This window comes from Gekko japonicus, unplaced genomic scaffold (assembly GCF_001447785.1).
Source record: "Gekko japonicus isolate JY-2015 unplaced genomic scaffold, Gekko_japonicus_V1.1 scaffold85, whole genome shotgun sequence".
NCBI classification, from domain to species: Eukaryota; Metazoa; Chordata; class Lepidosauria; order Squamata; family Gekkonidae; genus Gekko; species Gekko japonicus.
This window is the reverse complement of record NW_015167531.1, coordinates 1,323,912-1,343,677: the sequence shown is the minus strand read 5'-3', so window position 1 is coordinate 1,343,677 and position 19,766 is coordinate 1,323,912. Positions and strand designations below refer to the sequence as shown.

At 46.5% G+C, this 19,766-nt stretch overlaps 1 protein-coding gene across 1 annotated transcript in view; it reads left to right on the top strand.

The window, feature by feature from the left end:
* Positions 1–19,766, top strand: part of NOS1 (nitric oxide synthase 1) — a 93,941-nt gene that overhangs the window by 32,848 nt on the left and 41,327 nt on the right. The window contains exons 3-5 of the mRNA XM_015413420.1: positions 14,902–15,039; positions 17,176–17,321; positions 17,647–17,809. Of these exons, the coding sequence (XP_015268906.1) occupies positions 14,902–15,039; positions 17,176–17,321; positions 17,647–17,809 (447 nt within the window). The remainder of the gene's footprint in view (positions 1–14,901; positions 15,040–17,175; positions 17,322–17,646; positions 17,810–19,766) is intronic.

The window sequence follows — 19,766 nt, the reverse complement described above, 5'->3', positions numbered from 1 at the left end:
ATTTTTGTGCACACGTGGGGACTGGCCCACGTGTGCACAAACCTCCCCCTCCCCCCCACCTGCCCCCTCCGTGCTGATTTAGCGATCCGCACGGAGGGGGCAAGTTGGCTATTAGATATATAGATAAGAAACAGTTCAAACATAGTTCAAAACTTATACCATTATATATCCATCCCTCCTCCCTTCCCCCCCCCCTTCTCGGCTTCCCACAGTGCTCCAACCTCCAACCCAATTCTTAAGTTTTCTCTATAGCTACTTCAACCCTTGTTCATTTCCACAGGTAACTTATCCTTCAGTTGTTATTCTTATACATATATTTTCTACTGTCTTTTAATCTTCAGTAGTTCTCAAAGCAAAGTAAATTGTCCTTTACATCAGTCCACTTTCCAACTGGATTTTACTGTGTGAACTGGCAAAATCCAATTCGAAAGTGCATTGAAAGTGGATTGAAAGCGGAGTATTTAGTGTGTGTGATCACTGCCCTAGTTATGTTTTTTTAATGGACACCCTGCACCTTCCCTAAGTTCAGAGCAGCATACAACATTTTAAACAAAGGAGTAAGAGAACCTTAAAAGACAGGTTTTATCAGTACGCCATAATAGCTGGGTGGAACCTTCATGTTCAGAGGCAGTGTACCGCTGAGTCCCAGACATTAGGGACAAACAACAGGGGAGGGTTGTTGCCTTCCGAAACTTCCCAAAATTTAAGCTGCCTAGCTGTCCACTGTCGGAAGCAGGATGCCGAACGACACAGGCTTGTGATTTGGTCCACCCAGTTCGTAAACTCTTGTTCAAACATTTAACATTATCTGGGTGTGGCCACATCCCATTCCTGCACATGGCCACTCAAATGTGCTTATTTCTATTTTAGGGAACACAGCTGTGCTGCTGGGAAAGGAATAGGGCTTCATTTGTGCTGCCTCTTCCCCCAGTGTGGCCTCATTCACTTACAGTGAGATGCAGATTGTCCTGGATATTGGCTTCCTACTTCTCACCCTGCAGGGAGAGTTCCTGTTTCTTTGTTGAGGAGACTTCTGCTAGAAGCAGGGCACCCCCTTGAGGGCAGGAATTGGCAAGCCTCCCTAGGTGTTGGCCATTTCCCTTGTTTCCCAGACTGCTGGGGTGTGCACCGCTGCGTTGCCGTTCTTCACGCAACAATTCCAGAATGTGCCCTTAGAAGAGTGGAGGAAAAGCAAAGCTTGGAATTAGAGAAGGAGAAGAATGTTTGCAATTGGGGAAGGAGGTCAGAAAGGAAGTCCTCTAGTTTGGAAATGTCACCCCAATTACAAGCTAGGCCAAATCCCCCCCCCCAGCCCCCTGGTTTAGTTTGACTTGCTCAGCCGGACAGCTGAGAATCCAGCCATTTTCCTTTAAAAATATTATTTTAATGAGATTACTTATTTACAACATTCATATCCTGCCCTCCTACCCACTCAAGGCCACCAAGGCAGCTAACAGTTGAACACCTGAAGCTGCCCGATACTGAATCAGACCATTTGTCCATCAAGGTCAGTATTGCCTGCTTAGACTGGCAGCAGCTCTCCAGGGTCTCCGTCTTTCACATCCCTAACTATCCTTTTTGACTGGAGAGGTCGGGGCTTGAACCTGGGACCTTCTGCATGCAGAGCCGAGACTGTACCACCGAGCCATGGGGCCCTTCCCCCAAATGAAAACAGCATGATAAAACACATCACAAAACTATTTAGAAATAGAGCTAACGTGTACATAGAACAGAAAACAGGAGGGATCATTGAGAATGCCAGGAGGAGGGGGGACAGTCTTCACCTGCTGGGGCAGACATTAATATAAGAGGACAAACAAGTAGCCCTGGGGAGGGAATACTATCATTTTGGTGCCACGACAGAGAAGCCCCTTCCTCAGGTTGCCACCCACCCGTCCTCATAAAGTGAAGCAGGGCCTCAGAGGATGACCGAGCAGTGAATTTCCATCGCCATTTCATGCCTCCTAGAACCAGTGAGGGGGGCCGTGGTGGCTCAGAGGATAAGATGCTGAGCTGCAGACTGGAAGGTCTGTAGCTTGGCCATTCGAAACCTGAGTGCCGCGTGGTGGAGTGAGCTCACGTCTCTGGCCCCAGCTCCTGCCAACCAAGCAGTTCAAAAGCAAGAAATTGCAAGTTGATAAATTGGTTCCTCTTCGGTGGGAAGGTTACAGCATTCCATGCGCCTCGGTGTTTAGACATGCCGGCCACACGACCATGGAAACGTCTTTGGACAGCGCTGGCTCTTCGGCTTGGAAACGGAGATGAGCACCGTCCCAGAGTTGGATTTGACTGGCTTTTGAGCAAGGGAAACCTTTACCTTTTTTTTTTTTAAAGAACCAATGAGCATGCTCTGTCTTCATTAGGATAGGTTTACAGGGATTAAATGGGATCATCTTCTTTTATTAATTTACATATTAACAATTCTCCCCCGCCCCCCCCAGGCATAGGGAATGCATGTAGAAAAACCTACCTTGTTTAAGGGTTGCCCTCCTTTAAGGAACGTGATTACTGAGGAGAGGCAAAGTGAAGGTCCGTTAACAGTTGTGGGGGAAATATCTCCCCTTCAGGATTTTAGAAATTCTCCAGTGACTTGATTCTTTATTTCCCCGGGTCCTTCTTTTTTCTTTTCCATTTAACTTTTTTTCCCCCGAGGGGCGGGAGGTTATTTTGTTTTTGTTAATTTACAAAGTCATATTTTCCCCCGCATACTTGGGGAGTCCCCGAGTATATACAAATCCTTATGTCAAGTTTGGCTTTCATGCCTGGCAAGAGTCATCTACTTTACTATTAGACAGAGAGAGCCAGAGCAGTATATAGAGACCCACGGTGGCGTAGTGGTGAATCTCCCATCAGCCATGAAAGCTTGTTGGGTGACCTTGGGCCAGTCACACACTCTCAGCCTAACCTACCTCACAGGGTTGTTGTGAGGATAAGATTAAGGAGAGGAGAATGATGTAACCCGCTTGGGGTGCTCTTTAGGGGAGAACAGCAGGGAATAAGTGAAGTAGATGAATAATTAGAATTTAAAAAATAATGAAATTATAGGCTACTTCCCTTCTGTTCTTTTTTTTGGTAAACAAATTTTTATTATTTTCTTAGGAACATAACATATAAAATTAAATCATTCAGTCCATTGTTTACCCCATTCCCTTCCTCTCCTCCCTCCAATGGCTTCCCGCAATGCTTCACTCCCTGGCCATTCGAAACCTGAGTGCCGCGTGGTGGAGTGAGCTCACGTCTCTGGCCCCAGCTCCTGCCAACCAAGCAGTTCAAAAGCAAGAAATTGCAAGTTGATAAATTGGTTCCTCTTCGGTGGGAAGGTTACAGCATTCCATGCGCCTCGGTGTTTAGACATGCCGGCCACACGACCATGGAAACGTCTTTGGACAGCGCTAGCTCTTCGGCTTGGAAACGGAGATGAGCACCGTCCCAGAGTTGGATTTGACTGGCTTTTGAGCAAGGGAAACCTTTACCTTTTTTTTTTTTAAAGAACCAATGAGCATGCTCTGTCTTCATTAGGATAGGTTTACAGGGATTAAATGGGATCATCTTCTTTTATTAATTTACATATTAACAATTCTCCCCCGCCCCCCCCAGGCATAGGGAATGCATGTAGAAAAACCTACCTTGTTTAAGGGTTGCCCTCCTTTAAGGAACGTGATTACTGAGGAGAGGCAAAGTGAAGGTCCGTTAACAGTTGTGGGGGAAATATCTCCCCTTCAGGATTTTAGAAATTCTCCAGTGACTTGATTCTTTATTTCCCCGGGTCCTTCTTTTTTCTTTTCCATTTAACTTTTTTTCCCCCGAGGGGCGGGAGGTTATTTTGTTTTTGTTAATTTACAAAGTCATATTTTCCCCCGCATACTTGGGGAGTCCCCGAGTATATACAAATCCTTATGTCAAGTTTGGCTTTCATGCCTGGCAAGAGTCATCTACTTTACTATTAGACAGAGAGAGCCAGAGCAGTATATAGAGACCCACGGTGGCGTAGTGGTACTTGGGCCTGGGAGACCCAAGTTTGAATCTCCCATCAGCCATGAAAGCTTGTTGGGTGACCTTGGGCCAGTCACACACTCTCAGCCTAACCTACCTCACAGGGTTGTTGTGAGGATAAGATTAAGGAGAGGAGAATGATGTAACCCGCTTGGGGTGCTCTTTAGGGGAGAACAGCAGGGAATAAGTGAAGTAGATGAATAATTAGAATTTAAAAAATAATGAAATTATAGGCTACTTCCCTTCTGTTCTGAGACCGCGTTCTGTTAAAAGGTTTCTCAGGGAACTTCAGGAGGCTGCAGAATACAATACCCAAACGGATAAATCTACTCCCTTGGTCAGGATTCTTGGACACCCAGAGCATGTTCACTCAGACAGAAAAGTTGAACAGTCACATTTTTAATTCTGTTCCGACAACTTGGCAGGCCGAGGTCCTCAAAAGTAACCTTTTTGCATTCTTTTCCCCTCCTTACCCCAGGTATAAGCCCCTGCCGTGGACACGGCCCTCAATAGAAAGGGTTGCACCTCCTGGTGCTTTCTCTTGCCAAATCGCCTCAGCTGTTTCCTGAGGCAAGCACCAGCCTGGCTGGTGTGGCTTCCTCCGCCTGTGTTGTGCAAACAGTATGTGCTGGATTGCGTGAAAAAGTCTCTCCCTCCCACCGTTTTGCTGGCTGGTTTTAGGTTTTCCTTGCCAAAGAGGATTAATTATTGTATTGATTAGCTACTGTTGCACGTATAGAGCCACCTACTGCAAAGTACAGCAGCGCCCCCTCTGGTCAGAGCCAGCACAACATCTGAGCAATATTTTGAATGTAGGTGTAAGCGGTTTTGTTTCCCCAATTCCCCTCCCCCCACCACACACACACACACACACACACGTTTTAAAAACTGGAACTGGCATTTGTTCTAGAGACCCTGTTTTTTGCGCTCATATTCATGTTGGGGTCTTGTTGCTGTTATTTGAGTCCCACAGAACTCCACGCTGGAAGCTGTAACTTTATCTCAAGTGAGGAGATAGAATAAGAAGAAGAAGAATTGGATTTGTACCCTTCTCACTTGGACTCTCAGAGCAGCTTACAATCTCCTTCCTTTCCTCTCCCCGCAACAGACACCCTGTGAGGTAGGTGGGGCTCAGAGAGTTCTCTCGAGAACTGGTCTTGAGAGAACAGCTCTGAAAGAACTGTGACTGACCCAAGGTCACCCAGGTCACCCAGCTGACTGCATGTGAAGGAGTGGGGAATCAAACCCGGTTCTCCAGATTATACTCCGCCACTCTTAAGCACTACACCAAAATGGCTCAGATTCAAATTTCAGTGTACACACATACATCCAAATATTTATCTCCAAAGCAAAAAAAAAAAGTTCACAAACAAACAGAACCCAAACCGCAAACAAAATAAGAGTTTCTCCCATACAGCACAGCTAATGGGGAAGCAATGCCCCCTTCCAACTCATTCCTCACCCCCACCCCCCGGCTGCACTGCATCATTTTCTTAGCAACCTACATGTGTCCCAAAGCCAGGCTGATCCTAAAAAATGCTTTTCTTTCCATGTCTCGGACCTGGATGTGACCATTTATTGTGCTGGAGAGCCAGTGTGGTGTAATGGTTAGAGTGTCAGACTAGGTCTGTTAGACCTGGGATCGAATCCCTGCTCTCCCATGGAAGCATGCTGAGTGATGATGGGCTAGTCACACTCTCTAAGCCTAACCTACCTCACAGGGTTGTTGTTGTAAGGATCAAATGGACGGCAGGAGAATGATGCAAGCTGCTTTGGCTCCCCACTGGGGAGAAAGGCAGGGTATCAATGAAGTAAGTAAATAAATATTGTATATAGATTAAGAACATGGGGGAACTGATCCATTTTCTCAGCCTGTAACAAAGCTTAGGAATGGAAATCATTTTCTCAATTGGAGAGGCTTGGGGGGGGGGTTACCTAGGTTACAAGAAGGACAAGCGCTGTATGGATATGGATGTGCAGCTGCCTTCAGAAAAGTCAAACGATTGGTCCATCTTGCTCAAGCATTGTCTACTCTGGCTGGCAGCAGCTCTCCCAGGACTCAAGCAAAGCCAGGCTTTCCCCCCAGCCTTACACTTGAGCTCATTTAACTGGAGATGCCAGGGATTGAAAATTGGCATCCTCTACATACAAAGCAGGCACTCTGCCATTGAATGACAACCTCCCTCCTTCGACTTACCTTCTTAACTTCCTTACCACCTGTTCTTCCTAAATTCAATCAATTCTGAAAGTCCTGTGACTGTCTGAACCCTGGTCAATGCACAGGCACTTTCTGAGCACAGAAGTTCCCCTGCTCTCTCCTCCACCCCAACAGCTAGAAGGGAAATGTTGCACAGTCGGTTTCTCTGTCAAACTGTGCTACATAAAGATGAGAGAACCTGCGTAGAGGCTGGAACAGTGTAGAAGGAAAATATATTCTCTACCCTTGAGGAAACGTTCATGCAGAAAACATCAATCTACAAACAAGGCTCTTTTTGTTTTCTCTAACAATAAACACGGGAGTTTGATCAGAGCAAAAGCCTGAAGACGCCTCTCTCGTCTAGCCTGTGGATGCTCAGCATTTCTTTACTCGTTGACATAATGTGCTTCCACCCTGCCCTTCCATTAGATGACATCCAGGTAAACGTACAAAGCAGAAAACACAAAATACAAGAGAAAAATCTAAAAAAAGAAATTAAGGCAGCAGTAAGAAAAAGCAATTGCAAGCAGTAAAACTGTGAATACCCTAACCCAACAATAAAAGCAGCAATTTGCAGAAGATTCCAGGCAGATAAAAGCGACCTTAACTTATCCAAAAACATAAAGACTGCCATCTGCAGTGTCAGGGGTCAGCTACAGAAGGCTCCATGGATTGGGGTGGTAGTTGGTCTACCCCAGAGACAAATGGCCCTTCTGCCTGGAATGCTGTGCAATTGGCTACTGGGTGCATATGGTGAAATGGGCAAATTGATGTAACTCTGGTTCAGAACACAACAGTGAGATTACTCATTGGTGTGAACTGGAGGGATTGCATTTCTCCACTTCAGGAATATGTTCACTGACTGGGACCTTCATGTGCTCAGATGCTTGCACAGTTGTTTTGTGTTGTTTTGGTTGTCCCAGGTAAAAAGGTACGATTTGGGTTTTGAATTTTTTTATGGGCCAATATGTCTGGTTTCAGCTTCTGTCTCCTATAAAGCCTAACATAGTCCAGGGTCAGAATACCTGAAGGACTGCTTCCTCCCATGTGACCCAGGATGGTGAATAATCAGCACAAACAGGGCTTTTTATGTCGCTAAGCCAAGCGTCTGGAAATCCCTTCCCAGTCAAATCTGTTGTTTCTTAATTTAAATCTGTCGTTCAATCATTTTATTTCCCTATGCCTTTAATTAATTGTGCTCCCCCCCATTCCTTTGAAATGTGTTCCGTCTCTGCTGTCTTAATAGTTTTGCACTTTTGTTGATGGTTTTTAAGCTGTTTGCTGCTTTTAGGCTTTGATACTTTTATCTGCTCATTGTGTGGCTTTTAATGTTGTTTTTTTACTGCTGCTTTTTGATTTCTGGTGCCGGTTTTCTACTGTGTTCATTTTTTAAAATTGGAGGTTGCTGAACAATACAGAAAGGGTCAGTACCGTCCTCTGTAAGAGTCGGGGCTGCTTGGGGGACTGACTATCCATAAAATCATGTAATGGGGGGGGGATGCAGAGGAGTAGCCAAGTTATGATAACGGAAAGGATTGGCTGTTAGTTAAAGAGAGAGGCGAAGTGGAACGGGGAGTGGTTTCCAAAATACTTGAAAGTATAGTGTCCTTTGTGGAAGATCTCTGTGCAGTCTGAAAGCCAAATAATACATTACCCTGGAGCAATGTTCCCTCTAAGTTGTGGAGTCTTGTGAGCCAAAAATTCTACTTTGTGAGCTGCTGGCATTAACGTTGTGAGCAGGCAATTTGGTTACTGCATAAGTCAGTTTGCCTTGAAGTCATCCTTCCTGAGCTATGACAAAAATGTGTGAGCTGGAGGCTAAAAAACTGTGAGCCAACTCACACTAACTCAGCTTAGAGGGAACATTGCCCTGGAGATCCCTGACTGGATAGGTTTTGTTTGAATTAAGCGTACCTATGGGCTTGGCTTGGCTTTTGATTTGAGGAGGAGGAGAAAAGGGTGTCTAACCTTCCCCTGCTCATGCAATTTCTCTAGCAAAATTCCCCTTTCCTCTGTTGGCTGTCTGAACCATGATAGAAAAAAAAAACACAGGTAAAAGCAGGGGGGCAGGAGATGGGAGATTTAAATCAGAAAAGCTGCATGGGAGAAATGTTTTACGAAACTGCACACTGAGAGGCAATTGCTGTATGAGCAAAGTGGTAGCTTCCTCCATAGCAGCATTATTTATTTATTTGCTCCCTTTATACCCACATTTTCCCCATTGGGGGATCCCAAGTGGCTGGTAGCATTCTCCCTTTCTCCATTTTATCCCCACAACAACCCTGTGAGGTGGACTAGGCTGAGACTGTGTGAATGGCCCAAGGTCACCCAGTGAGCTTCCCTGGGAGAGCGGCAATTTGAACCTGGGTCTTTTAGATCCTAATGTGGCACTCTGATCATGACACACTAAAAAGAGAAGAGCAAGCAAACAAATCAGCAATGTTCCCTCTAAGCTGTGGAGTCTTGTGAACAGAAATTCTATTTTGTGAGCTCCTGGCATTAAAGTTGTGAGCGAGCGATTTGGCTACTGCATGATTTAGTTTGCTCTGGAGCCATCCTTCCTGAGTCAAGACAAAAAATATATGAGCTGGAGGCTAAAAAACTGTGAGCTGGCTCACACTACCTCAGCTTAGAGGGAACACTGCACGTCAGTGGTGCAGTCACAGGTCTCCCACATAACCCTGTTGTTATGCATTCATCTGAACGAAGTCAGGCAGGCTATTACTCTGGGGTCTGTTCTCACCTATCAAGAGCTCCGGCTTCCCTGATCTCTGCTGAGGTTTTGTAGTGTGTATCCCTTCTCTGTTGAGAGCTTAACTCTTCTCTCCTTTCAGGCTGCCAAAATCCTTCCTTTTAAAGGTATTATTGAACTCCTCCCCCAACTCGAGTAGAAACTGCATGCTTTCCCTTTATCCTTCTTAAATTTGTTGCTCCACATACTCCTTGTCTACTGACTTTGCAGATAACTTCCCACCTCCACCTTTCGGGTGTCCAGCTCCAAATGTTAAAATCAATGCTATCAAGACTTTTAAAAAATGCCTGTGGCTGGCTCAGGAGTGTTGTTAATCAGCACGGAAGACTGGAGAGGAGAGAGTTAAAGAACATCTCTTTTGCCCCCTTGAAAAAAGGAGCTCTAGCAGCTGCATTTGAAAGAGATTTTTTTAAAAATGGATCTGCATGGAATGTGTTATTCCTACTTAAGCCATCCTCAAAGAATAAAGGTTTTTTCCCCACTGACTATAAAGTAGAGATTATAACATCTTTTGGCTTCTTTACCCAATGCAAATGTAGCCATTTTAGGGGGGAAAATGGGGGGGGGGGGAGATTAGCATGGGAAAGTCTGTTTTTCTACACTAGGCACTCACTTTTACAATCAGGGACAAAAAGAGTCCAGTAGCGCTTTGATGGCCAAAAACAAGTAGTAGGAAACTAGGAGAAATATTTTTATCTGCCGAAGGGAACTTTGACTCTCAAAAGCTTATACCATGGAAATCTTAAAAAGCCCAGCAGCACCTTTAAGACCAACAAACTTTATTATAGCATAAGCTTTTGAGAAACACAGCTCTCCTCGTCAGATGCTGTGTTCTCAAAAGCTTATGCTACAATAAAGTTTGTGGGCCTTAAAGTTGCTACTGGGCTTTTTACTATTTTGGAGCAACAGACTAACACGGCAAACTCCTCTGGATCTATGACCATGGAAATCTTGTTGGTTTTTAAGGTTCTATTGGACTTGAATGAATATTGCTCTCAGACCAGCGGGGCCACCCACCTAAACTATCTGGGAGGAACCTGACCCTTAGTTGCCAGGTAGCAGAATAAATCGTAGAGTCATGTTGTGTTCAGTGTCACAAAGGAACTGCAGTCTGCTTATGATGTGCATTAGTCTGAGGTCCTAGGGCTTGCTTGATCTAGGGAGTCTTTGATCTAACCACAATTTGTTGTGACATCTGAATTCGGGAGCTTAAGCAAATTGGCTTTTTAAAGCAGAATTGAATCTGTCTAAACCAGTGATCTCAACTGAAAGATAGGTTTATGGCTAAGGGAGTCTTTTAGATGCTTTGCTTCCAGGCTTTTTGGGGCTCTTATAAGGAAGATGGTCATTTAGAATTGCACTTGGAAACAAAGTGGAAGCTGGTGAATGTTTTTGAAGTGTTTGGGCAAATATGTTCCCCACACCAAGTCCAAGTTAATGACTTGGCTCCTATTCTATAGCAGCTGAAATTTCTGGATCCTTTTTTGCGGTGAGCCTCATGTACAGGCAATACTGTGTAATGATCAAGCGAAGTAGGGGTAACTGGGGGACACCCAATATTGTTCTTCAGACTTGATGTTGGAAGCAAGTTGCTTGCAATATTCTGTTATGACCAATGTTCCCTCTAAGCTATGGAGTTCGTTGAGCAAAAATTCTACTTTGTGAGCTACTGGCATTAAAGTTGTGAGCAGGTGATTTGGCTACTGCATAAACTAGTTTGCTCTGGAGCCATCCTTCCTGAGCTAAGACAAAAATCTGTGAGCTGGAGGCTAAAAAACTGTGAGCGAGCTCACACTAACTCAGCTTAGAGGGAACACTGGTTACGACCCCAGAATTCTGTGCCATGTAGGCATACTGGAACACTGAATCCTGTTACAAACTAACTTTTTTATTTATTTAAAACATTTCTATTTGGCCTTTCTGCCCAATTAAGGCAGAGGCGGCCAAGAAACAAAAACATTAAAAATCAACGTCAGTACATATATCTAGATAAAACCAGCAATTAAAGACAAACAAGGGCTGCAGTCACACAAACAGTTTGCCATGATATAGTAGCGTTACCTTTGCAGATTAAAAGAGCACAATCAGACAGCAACATTTGCCTTCTGTGCCCCAATCGTTGGCACCTGGTTTTGCTTCACTTTGGAAGCAGAGGAATCAGGCACGGGGGAACTTGTGTTTATGGATGCTAGTGCTTCCACTCTGCCTTCCCGGATGTCTAAACTCTCCTGCCGCGAAAGGAACCTGGAAGGGAAGTCTGAACCTGCAGATCTGATTCGACTACTGTGGTTTTTTGGGGGAAGGCGGGAGTTGTTGTCAATATGTGCATGTACCCACCTGCATTAGAAGAAAAACAACCCGGCAGCATGCTCCATGGTTGCACTGCAGTAATGTGAATGCCTGACCACCTGACGAGCATGCAGGGAAACCACCCCAGGATGTGCTGTCTGGTTGGTCTGCCCGGCAACACTTTAAACCAGTGCAATTAGAGGCGCGCCCAGATCGTGGCAAGCTTCCAGTGTGACTACAGCCAAGAAGGAAGATCAAATGAAACAAAAAAAGCCTTCAGCCACTGGCAAAAGACAAAGATCGAAGGGGTTAGATGACTCTCCTGGAGAAGACAATTGCATAATTTTGGTGCTGCTCATTTAGCCTCAAATAATGGCAACACCCAAACCAGGGGCCCAGAAGATTAGGCTAATAGGTAGGTTTTTATGGGAGGAGGCAGTCTCTATCATCCTACAATTCCTCTTACACCTCTTTAGAAGTGGAAGCCTCATCTGAGTCTCTGAAAAATATGTTTTCTCCATAAGCTTTGGGCCCAGTTTTGCAGCAGTAGAAAAGGGCCAAGAAGCAGCCATTTGTTTTAACAGGGCCTGGACAATTGCTTCCTTCCTTCTAAGGGTCTGACCGAATGAATCAAGGAGACCTGCATTCAGATTATCTCCCTGTGTATACATCTGTGTTTGTGGGGGCAGGAGGCAATTCCATTCATGGGGCAAAATGGAGGATGTTTAGCATTGGGGGGGGGGAGAAAGTATCTTGCAAGGTGAGAGGGATTCCCCTTAAAAACCCTCCCCCACCCCACTGAGCAGTGAATTTGCTACCTCCTGGCCTCGTTCTTATTTTCCTCTGGGGGTTTAATGAGCAAACCAGGCGAGACCAAATGCACAGTAGGCTGGCTTGCGTTCTCCCATACATATGTAATAATTGCCGAGGGTTCACTAATCTTCACACTAGTAATAAGCCGTTAACACGCTCCTTCGTAAAAGCCATTTTTGCATAATGTATGCGGACCTCCGGGCAGTTGCATTAATTTCTCCATTTCACATAACCTGCGTTTCCCAAGACAGCAGAACTCCCCGGCTTCTGATTCAGTAAGGCTGCGGATGGGAGCCAATCCGAGTTTGGGCTGCAGATGAGCAAATATTCTCCATTTTGTATCTTTTTATATCTTTCCCACTGGTTTCACCTTTGCACTTTTCGGCTGTTGGTTTTATGGATCTGTTTGTTGTGCAGCCAGAGGTTGTACAGGGGTACACTCAGTTTATTCAGTATTCACATGCTTGATGTACATCATTTATAATTTTATATATACATTGTAGCATAATGCTGGTCTGTCAAGCAGTGGTAAAAATGCATATGTTTTTACAAGAAAAACTGGGGACAAGGTAACTGTGCCAAATGGGGTGGGGGAATCACAGATTTGATTTGCAGAAAAGAGAAATGAAACTGAAGCAGGGATTTCGGGACGTGGGTAGCAAAGGTGAAAAAGACAAAGGCATCTCCCACATTGGCCTTACAGTCGGTAAAAGGTAAAGGTTCCCTTGCTCGAAAGCCAGTCAAATCCGACTCGAGGGTTGCGGTGCTCATCTCCGTTTCAAAGCCGAAGAACCAGCGCTGTCCGAAGACATCTCCATGGTCATGTGGCCGGCATGACTAAACACCAAGGCACACGGAACGCTGTTACCTTCCCACTGAAGTGGTACCTATTTATCTACTTGCAATTTCTTGCTTTCGAACTGCTAGGTTACAGTCGGTAGCCAGCACCAATTCCTAGAAATGGTTTACACATTATTATTCCCTTTAAGGCTAGATCTGACTTGGAATACACAGGGCTTAATTTGTGGAAAGAGATGCTGACGTTCAGGTGGACTTGGAAGTAAGGCACACACTAGCGAGGAAATCTGGCTTGAGCCTGATCTCTAAGACTTGCCCCCCCCCCATATCTTAAGTGGCTACTTGGCAGTCAGGAACTTAACAGCTGGAGTTTTCTTCACCCTTGCTTCTCCACATTGGGGGAAAGCTGCATCTCTCAGCAATCAATCCCTGACTCTCCTCGTTCTCCAGACGTGGCCCACATGTTGCCCAGCTTCTTTGAGCAGTGTAGAAATGAAATTGTCAGAATGCTGCATTCTGTGTTCTAAGCCGCTTTGATGCAGTCATGGGGCCACAGAATTATTTATTTATTTATTAGATTCAATTTTTATACCGCCTTTCCCCAGTCAGAATGCTGCATTCTGTGTTCTAAGCCACTTTGATGCAGTCATGGGGGCCACAGAATCATTTATTTATCAGATTCAATTTTTATACCACCTTTTCCCGTAAACAGGGCTCTGTGCGGTGTGCAATGATAGATAAAACAACCATATCCATACTAGTTTGAGGCTATGTCATGGGCTGGGCTGGGCTGGGCTGGGCTGAGAGGCAGGAGTCAGGTCCAGTCTGGGGGTCGTAGCCAGGAGAGACAGAACAAGAGCCGAATCGTGAGCCTGAGATAGTGGTTGTCTGAAGCAGGGGTCAGGAAGCTAGGAAAGACAGAAAAGGAGCAAAGTCAAGAGTCCAAGAAAGCGGTCATTCAAAGCAGAAGGTCAGGAAGCCGGAAATCCAAACAGGAGCGAGGTCCGAGAGCAGGAGCTGAGGGTGGATGCGAGGTCAGCACGGATGTGACTCGTTGCTTCCACGGAGAGCCTACTTCCAAGCGGGAGCTATATAGGCTTCTGGCCGTGCTTCCCTGAGCGGCGGCGCTGCTCCTGTTAGTACTCAGGGCTTGGCGCGCGCCTTCCCTGCCAGCGTACGTGTCGGTGGTGGGTCGCTAAGTCCTTGCGGAGCTGCTCCCTCAGCCGAGCCACCCACTGAGGTGAATCCAGCAGGCTTTCCATTTGCACCTGTGCCTCCTCGGCTGCTGCAGGACCAGGTGCGAGGGTTCCTGACTCGGGGGTGGTGGTGGCAAGCTGTCAACTCCTGAGGAGTCAAGAGGGACCAGCTTCCAGTTCTGGTGATGCTGGCAACTCTGGCTGTGCTGCCAACTCGGGCAGGGGCCTGGCGCTGCTGTCAGCACCCATGACAGGTTAAAACATTGACATTTCAATACAATTGCAATACAATTACAGTGAACAACTTAATTAGATGGCTGTCAGAACTCCTAATTGTGCTATTACTTACCTGTTTCTTTCTATCCTAAACCACTAGATCAGGGGTGTCAAATCTAAGGCCCAGGGGCCAGAATCGGCCCATCCCGGGCTCTTATGCGGCCCATGAGCAACTAGTGCAAGGGAGGGAACAGGAGACTGTTCAGGAGGAGTTTGGGCAGAGCCACTCCAGTTGTGGCTTCAGCATGGTGGAACAACAACATCTGCAGCAATCAAGCAGCGTGGGAGCATCTGCCCAGTGCTGCATCACCAGCTCTCCAGTCCACCCATGTGGGTTTTCCTTTGGACCCTCCTCCCACCCCATGGGGCTTTGCAGTGAGGATACACCAACTCAGAGCTTACCTGCTGCTCTCCTTTGTACAGTTTATATCTACGGTGCCTGGCATTACATTTTATGGCACACATGGCCCGGCCCGACAAAGTGACATTTACGTCAGATCCAGCCCTCGTAACAAATGAGTTCGACACCACTGCACTGGAATGTACCGGTCTAATGTCCTGTGCTGCTTCTTTCCCATCCCACACAGCCGCTACCGTCGGGCCAGCAATCTCCAACCAAGAGCCTGGTGAATGGGAGCCCTTCCAAGTGCCCGCGCTTTGCTAAAGTCAGGAACTGGGAGACAGGTTCTGTGCTGCACGATATCTTGCATCTCAAGAGTACCATGGTAAGTGAGACGGCCCACCCGGACCAGCATTTCCTAGGCAGGTGTTGCCAGATCACAGTGACACAGGAAACAGCTAGGGAACAGTTGCTTTGGAGAAGCATCATCAGGATCGCACGCTGCCATGGCAACATCAGGGGGAACCACACTGGCTGTGACTAGGCAGGATCGAATCCAACCAAGGCGGGAAGTGCTACCAGCTGGTGAAATGAACGGCTGGATTCCGATTGTCTTCATCCATTGCTTCCCTTTCCCTCCTTGGGCTCGGAGGCCTAGGCATGAACCTGGCCAGACATCTTTCTTCAGCCGCCGTGCAGCATGTTTGGATGCTTAGAGCGCTTCATGTGCAGTCCAGAGCATGTTAGCTTAAAGACAAGCTGTTGCTCCATCGTTTTAATTAGATGTTTGTGCTTTGGACGGGCAACCAAAGATGGATGGCCCATCAGCAGCAGCAGGGAAGGGCCAACCCACTGAGAATATCAGTGTTTGCAAATGCAGGCAGATATTCGTGTTGCTCAAAGAGCAAAAGGCAGGCAGGTTGTCTTTTTTCTTGCTGACACCTTTCCTGGAGCCAGACAAGTGTTTTGAGAAAATGGGTGGGGCAGGGCTTTTGCCCAGCAAGGCTTCTGATAGGCCATTGGAGATTCGATTGACTGTACAGATTGTTTTTAAATGTTGCTTTGGCAGCCACTGCCATCACAGCACAGGGATCTTCATTGTCTGACTGAATATAAACTGTGGCAGCCATTTTGTGGCTGGTTCCACTTCCTGTGGCAGCCATTATATGGCAGCCGTTTTGTAGCTGTGCCCACTACTCTGTGCCAGAATTCAAAAGGCGCCTGCAGGATCAAAAAGGTTGGGGACCCCTGGCAGATTCAAACCTGTGAGGAAGCTTTGTTGACTTAATGAGGCCCACCTCTCTAGTCCTGGCTATGAATCGTAGACTGAGATTATGGATTGCCTACAGTTCCAGAGCTTTCATTGGTTCTCTTGTTGAATTCTGTCTGATGCCCCCTAGTGTCTGGTGTAGGAGCACACTTGAGAATGGGGCTTACTGAGAGAGATAAAACTATCACAACTTTGTAGTTGCTTTAAAAAAAAATCCTTTATTGACTACCTGAAGCCAGCAAATCTTCTAGCTACAGGGGAAGTAGCTTGGCTTGAACAGAATGCAAGGACACGCCCTTCCCATCATGTTTCACTGGGCCGAAGTATGGGGAGTTTGGCTTACAGAGGGATTTCTAGGTGAGAATGTTCAGACAGTGGTAGTGGTGGTGGTAGTTGAATATGTGCAGCCTACCAGGTCTAGCACGGCATGGCAAGCAATGCTCCCTCTAAGCTGTGGAGTCTTGTGAGTGAGAATTGTACTTTCTGAGCTACTGGACTTAAAGTTGTGAGCAGGCGATTTGGCTACTGCATAAATTAGTTTGCTCTGGAGCCATCCTTCCTGAGCTAAGACAAAAATGTGTGAGCCGGAGGCTAAAAAACTGTGAGCTAGCTCACACTAACTCATCTTAGAGGGAACATTGATGGCAAGATAATCTGTCCGGTTCATTCACCCAACCAACCGCTGTCCTTAGGATCCCTTGAGCCCCCATCCAGCTCAGGGACAAGGACCCCGGCAGCCCATTCCCGATGTGTAGCCAAGAGGGGGAGAAGGCATACAACATGAGAGCCCTCAGGGCTGGTTAGGGATTATGAGAAGCCCTGAGTAAATTGTCATCCCCCTCCCCAATGAACTGCTCAGTTGTGTGCATATGTCCTGGTGGCAGGAGCAGAGATGAGCTTTTCACATTCTTTCAACCCATTTCAGCACTAGTAGGGCTTTGACGGAGCCACCAAGTTTTCAAGGAGTGTGGAAGAGTCATACTCCATTCCTTCTTCCTCTAACCACCACCTAGCTGCAAATGGGAGATCATCCGAGGCCCCTGCAATGTTTTTGAAACATCTTCCATACTTGGTGGGAGAATGCAAGTCATGCATCTTTGGTCAGTGGTGGGCCCTCTGCCAGATCATGGTCTCAGCAGTTGCCTGACTGTGCTGATGGTCAGAGCCGTTCTTTGCAGACCAGCTGAATGAATACAACTGACAGAGAAGCAAAACGAGAGGCATGCCCCCACGTAACCTCGTGTCTTTCAGGTGACGCCCTGCAGTGAGCAGGTCTGCATGGGTTCCATCATGATACCTTCCCAACATGTCCGAAGGGCGGAGGAAGTCAGGACGAAGGAGGAGCTGCTCCCACTAGCGAAAGAATTCATCGATCAGTACTATTCCTCTATCAAGAGGCAAGTCTTACATGCGAACAGCCTTGGCCTCTGCGTCTGGCAGAGCTCTGTACCAGGAAAACATTTAGACTTCTGCAAATACGGTGGGATTGAATGAGAACTCCCTGTGCAAATGTAATAGATTGCTGAGGATGCTTTTTCACTTTCAGAAATAATTATGGGTCTAGGATCAAACTCTGTCTTGTGTATGTGTATGTGTGTGTGTGTCCATCCATCCATCCATCAATTTAAAAAGACTGGATTCTCTGCTTGTATGGTATCGTGCTTTCCCGGCATGATAATGGTGGTGACAGGCAGCTGCTGGCTCTTCTCTCCATCCTGCCAGGTTCGGCTCCAAGGCCCACATGGAGAGGCTGGAAGAAGTAACCAAAGAGATTGAAGCGACCGACACGTACCAGCTGCGAGACACAGAGCTGATCTACGGAGCAAAGCATGCCTGGCGCAATGCCGCCCGCTGTGTGGGCAGGATTCAGTGGTCCAAGCTGCAGGTAGGGAAGCAGGCAGCTACCTTGGGTCTGGCTAGTGGGGTGCCCGTACCAGGGACACACCTGGGGAAGAATCTGCTGATTGAAAAAGTGGTGTAAGAACCACAGGTGGTTGATTGAGACCTTAGAGGGCATCTCTGCTGAAGAGTTCTTAAAAACAGGCTTTAAACAAGAGCAGATCAAAAAAGGAGGTAAACTTCTTTATATTTAAAAAAGAAGAAAGTCAGTTGTATTTGCAGCCATGCTTTCTATACAAACGATGATCTTCACTTCAACGTGTTCAGGGGTTTGGGCTATAGAGACTTTTAAAGCAGAACTTACTTCTAACGTTATCGTTGCTTGTATGTTAAGCCACCCAAGAGTTTGTTTGGGCTGCTTGTCAGGTTTCAAGAACCAAGATTCTTCTATCAAAGTAAATGTTGATGTTTCATGTCAGGCCCTTTCCCCCTCTGTGCCACCTCCTGTTGTGCATTATCAGAGAGCCGAGGTCTGACTTTCACATGGCATCTCTCCAGGGTTTCAGCAGCCGTGCTGGATTAGACCGAAGGTCCATTTAGTCTTGCTTCCCATTTCTCACAGTGGCCAACCAGATGCCCCTGGAAAACCCACAAACAGGACAAGAAGGCAGTAGCCCCCCTCCCCCCCCGGCAACAAATGTTCAGTTGCACACAACTTCGCCTCTGTAAATTTAAAGATCAGGGTTCATTTTGTTCATCGTATATAATCAGGAAATGTGGGGAATTTCTCCCTGCTTTTGCAGAGTAACACCTACCCCTGTACTATCAGTGACAGACAGACAGACAACCTTTACTGGCATGTAAGAGATAGGATGACATTAAAATTTAGGTGTACTACCAGTGATGTCTGTTTGGTGTTCTGTGAGGAGGACAAGAGAGGAGAGACAGAGGACTGTCTACCAAGTAGTAACTTATCCCACAGTGTTTGCGACCACTTGAGAAGCTGGTTGGTTATACTGTTCCGCCAAGTGATCAGAAACACAGGAAAGCAGAACAGTGCTAAGATTCTCTTTCCCACTTGACAGGACAACACAGGTGACAGGCTTTCCACATGTGCAGAGCCCAGCAGGGCCAGTTACCACTTGGTAAATGATCATCTGCATTCACTCCATCAGTTGCTTTAAGACCTGCTTCCCCGGTTTGGGTTTTTTTGCTCTCTTCCCCTTTGCTGTCATTTTCCCCTTAGCTCTTATGTGTATTATGTTACAGGGAATTATTTTGAATTGTAAGCCATCTCGAATACAATGGCAAAGAAAGCAGCATAGAAATGAAGTGGATAAACAATGATGTGTGTAAGACACATCTCCTTGAATGCACATTCTCTGCATTCCGAGGCCTTTGTTTCCAGGGCAGCAAATGCGTGCGCAACTCAGGTCTAAAGCAGACATGGATCTCCTGTTTGCCTGCAAAAGGCAAATTGCAAGTTTGCACAGCCCTGACTCAGTTTGAGGCTGCATGGTGGCGGGTTCAAGACTTCAACCCTCTCCTGATTTCGATAATCAGCCCCCACTCCCATCCTGATTAGCACTTTAAAAGGGAAAGGGTGGGTCCTTTTAAACCCCCTTTTCCCCTTTTAAAATGCTATTAACAGCATCATTGAGTGTGTCAGTAGGGGAACCACAAGTGGACTGAAGGGTTAAACTCTTTCTCACCTCCTCACATTGTCTAGATCCAAAGCAGGTTCACTTTTTACAGTCAAACAGCGGCAAGTGAGACTTGGTAAAGAAGAAGAGAAGTGGACAGGGAGCCACGGAAAGGGATGGAATTGAGGGCTGAAATGACATGGGACATGGGAGTATCAAGATACGGGTTTCTTGGAGGATGTGATTGAAAGCAGCACCAGAAGGGGATCTGTCTGCCCCACAGGGGGAGATAAATGTTGTATGTTTTCTATTGGGGAGCAAATAACAGCTTGGGGAGGGGTAGTGGGAAGCAGGCAATTG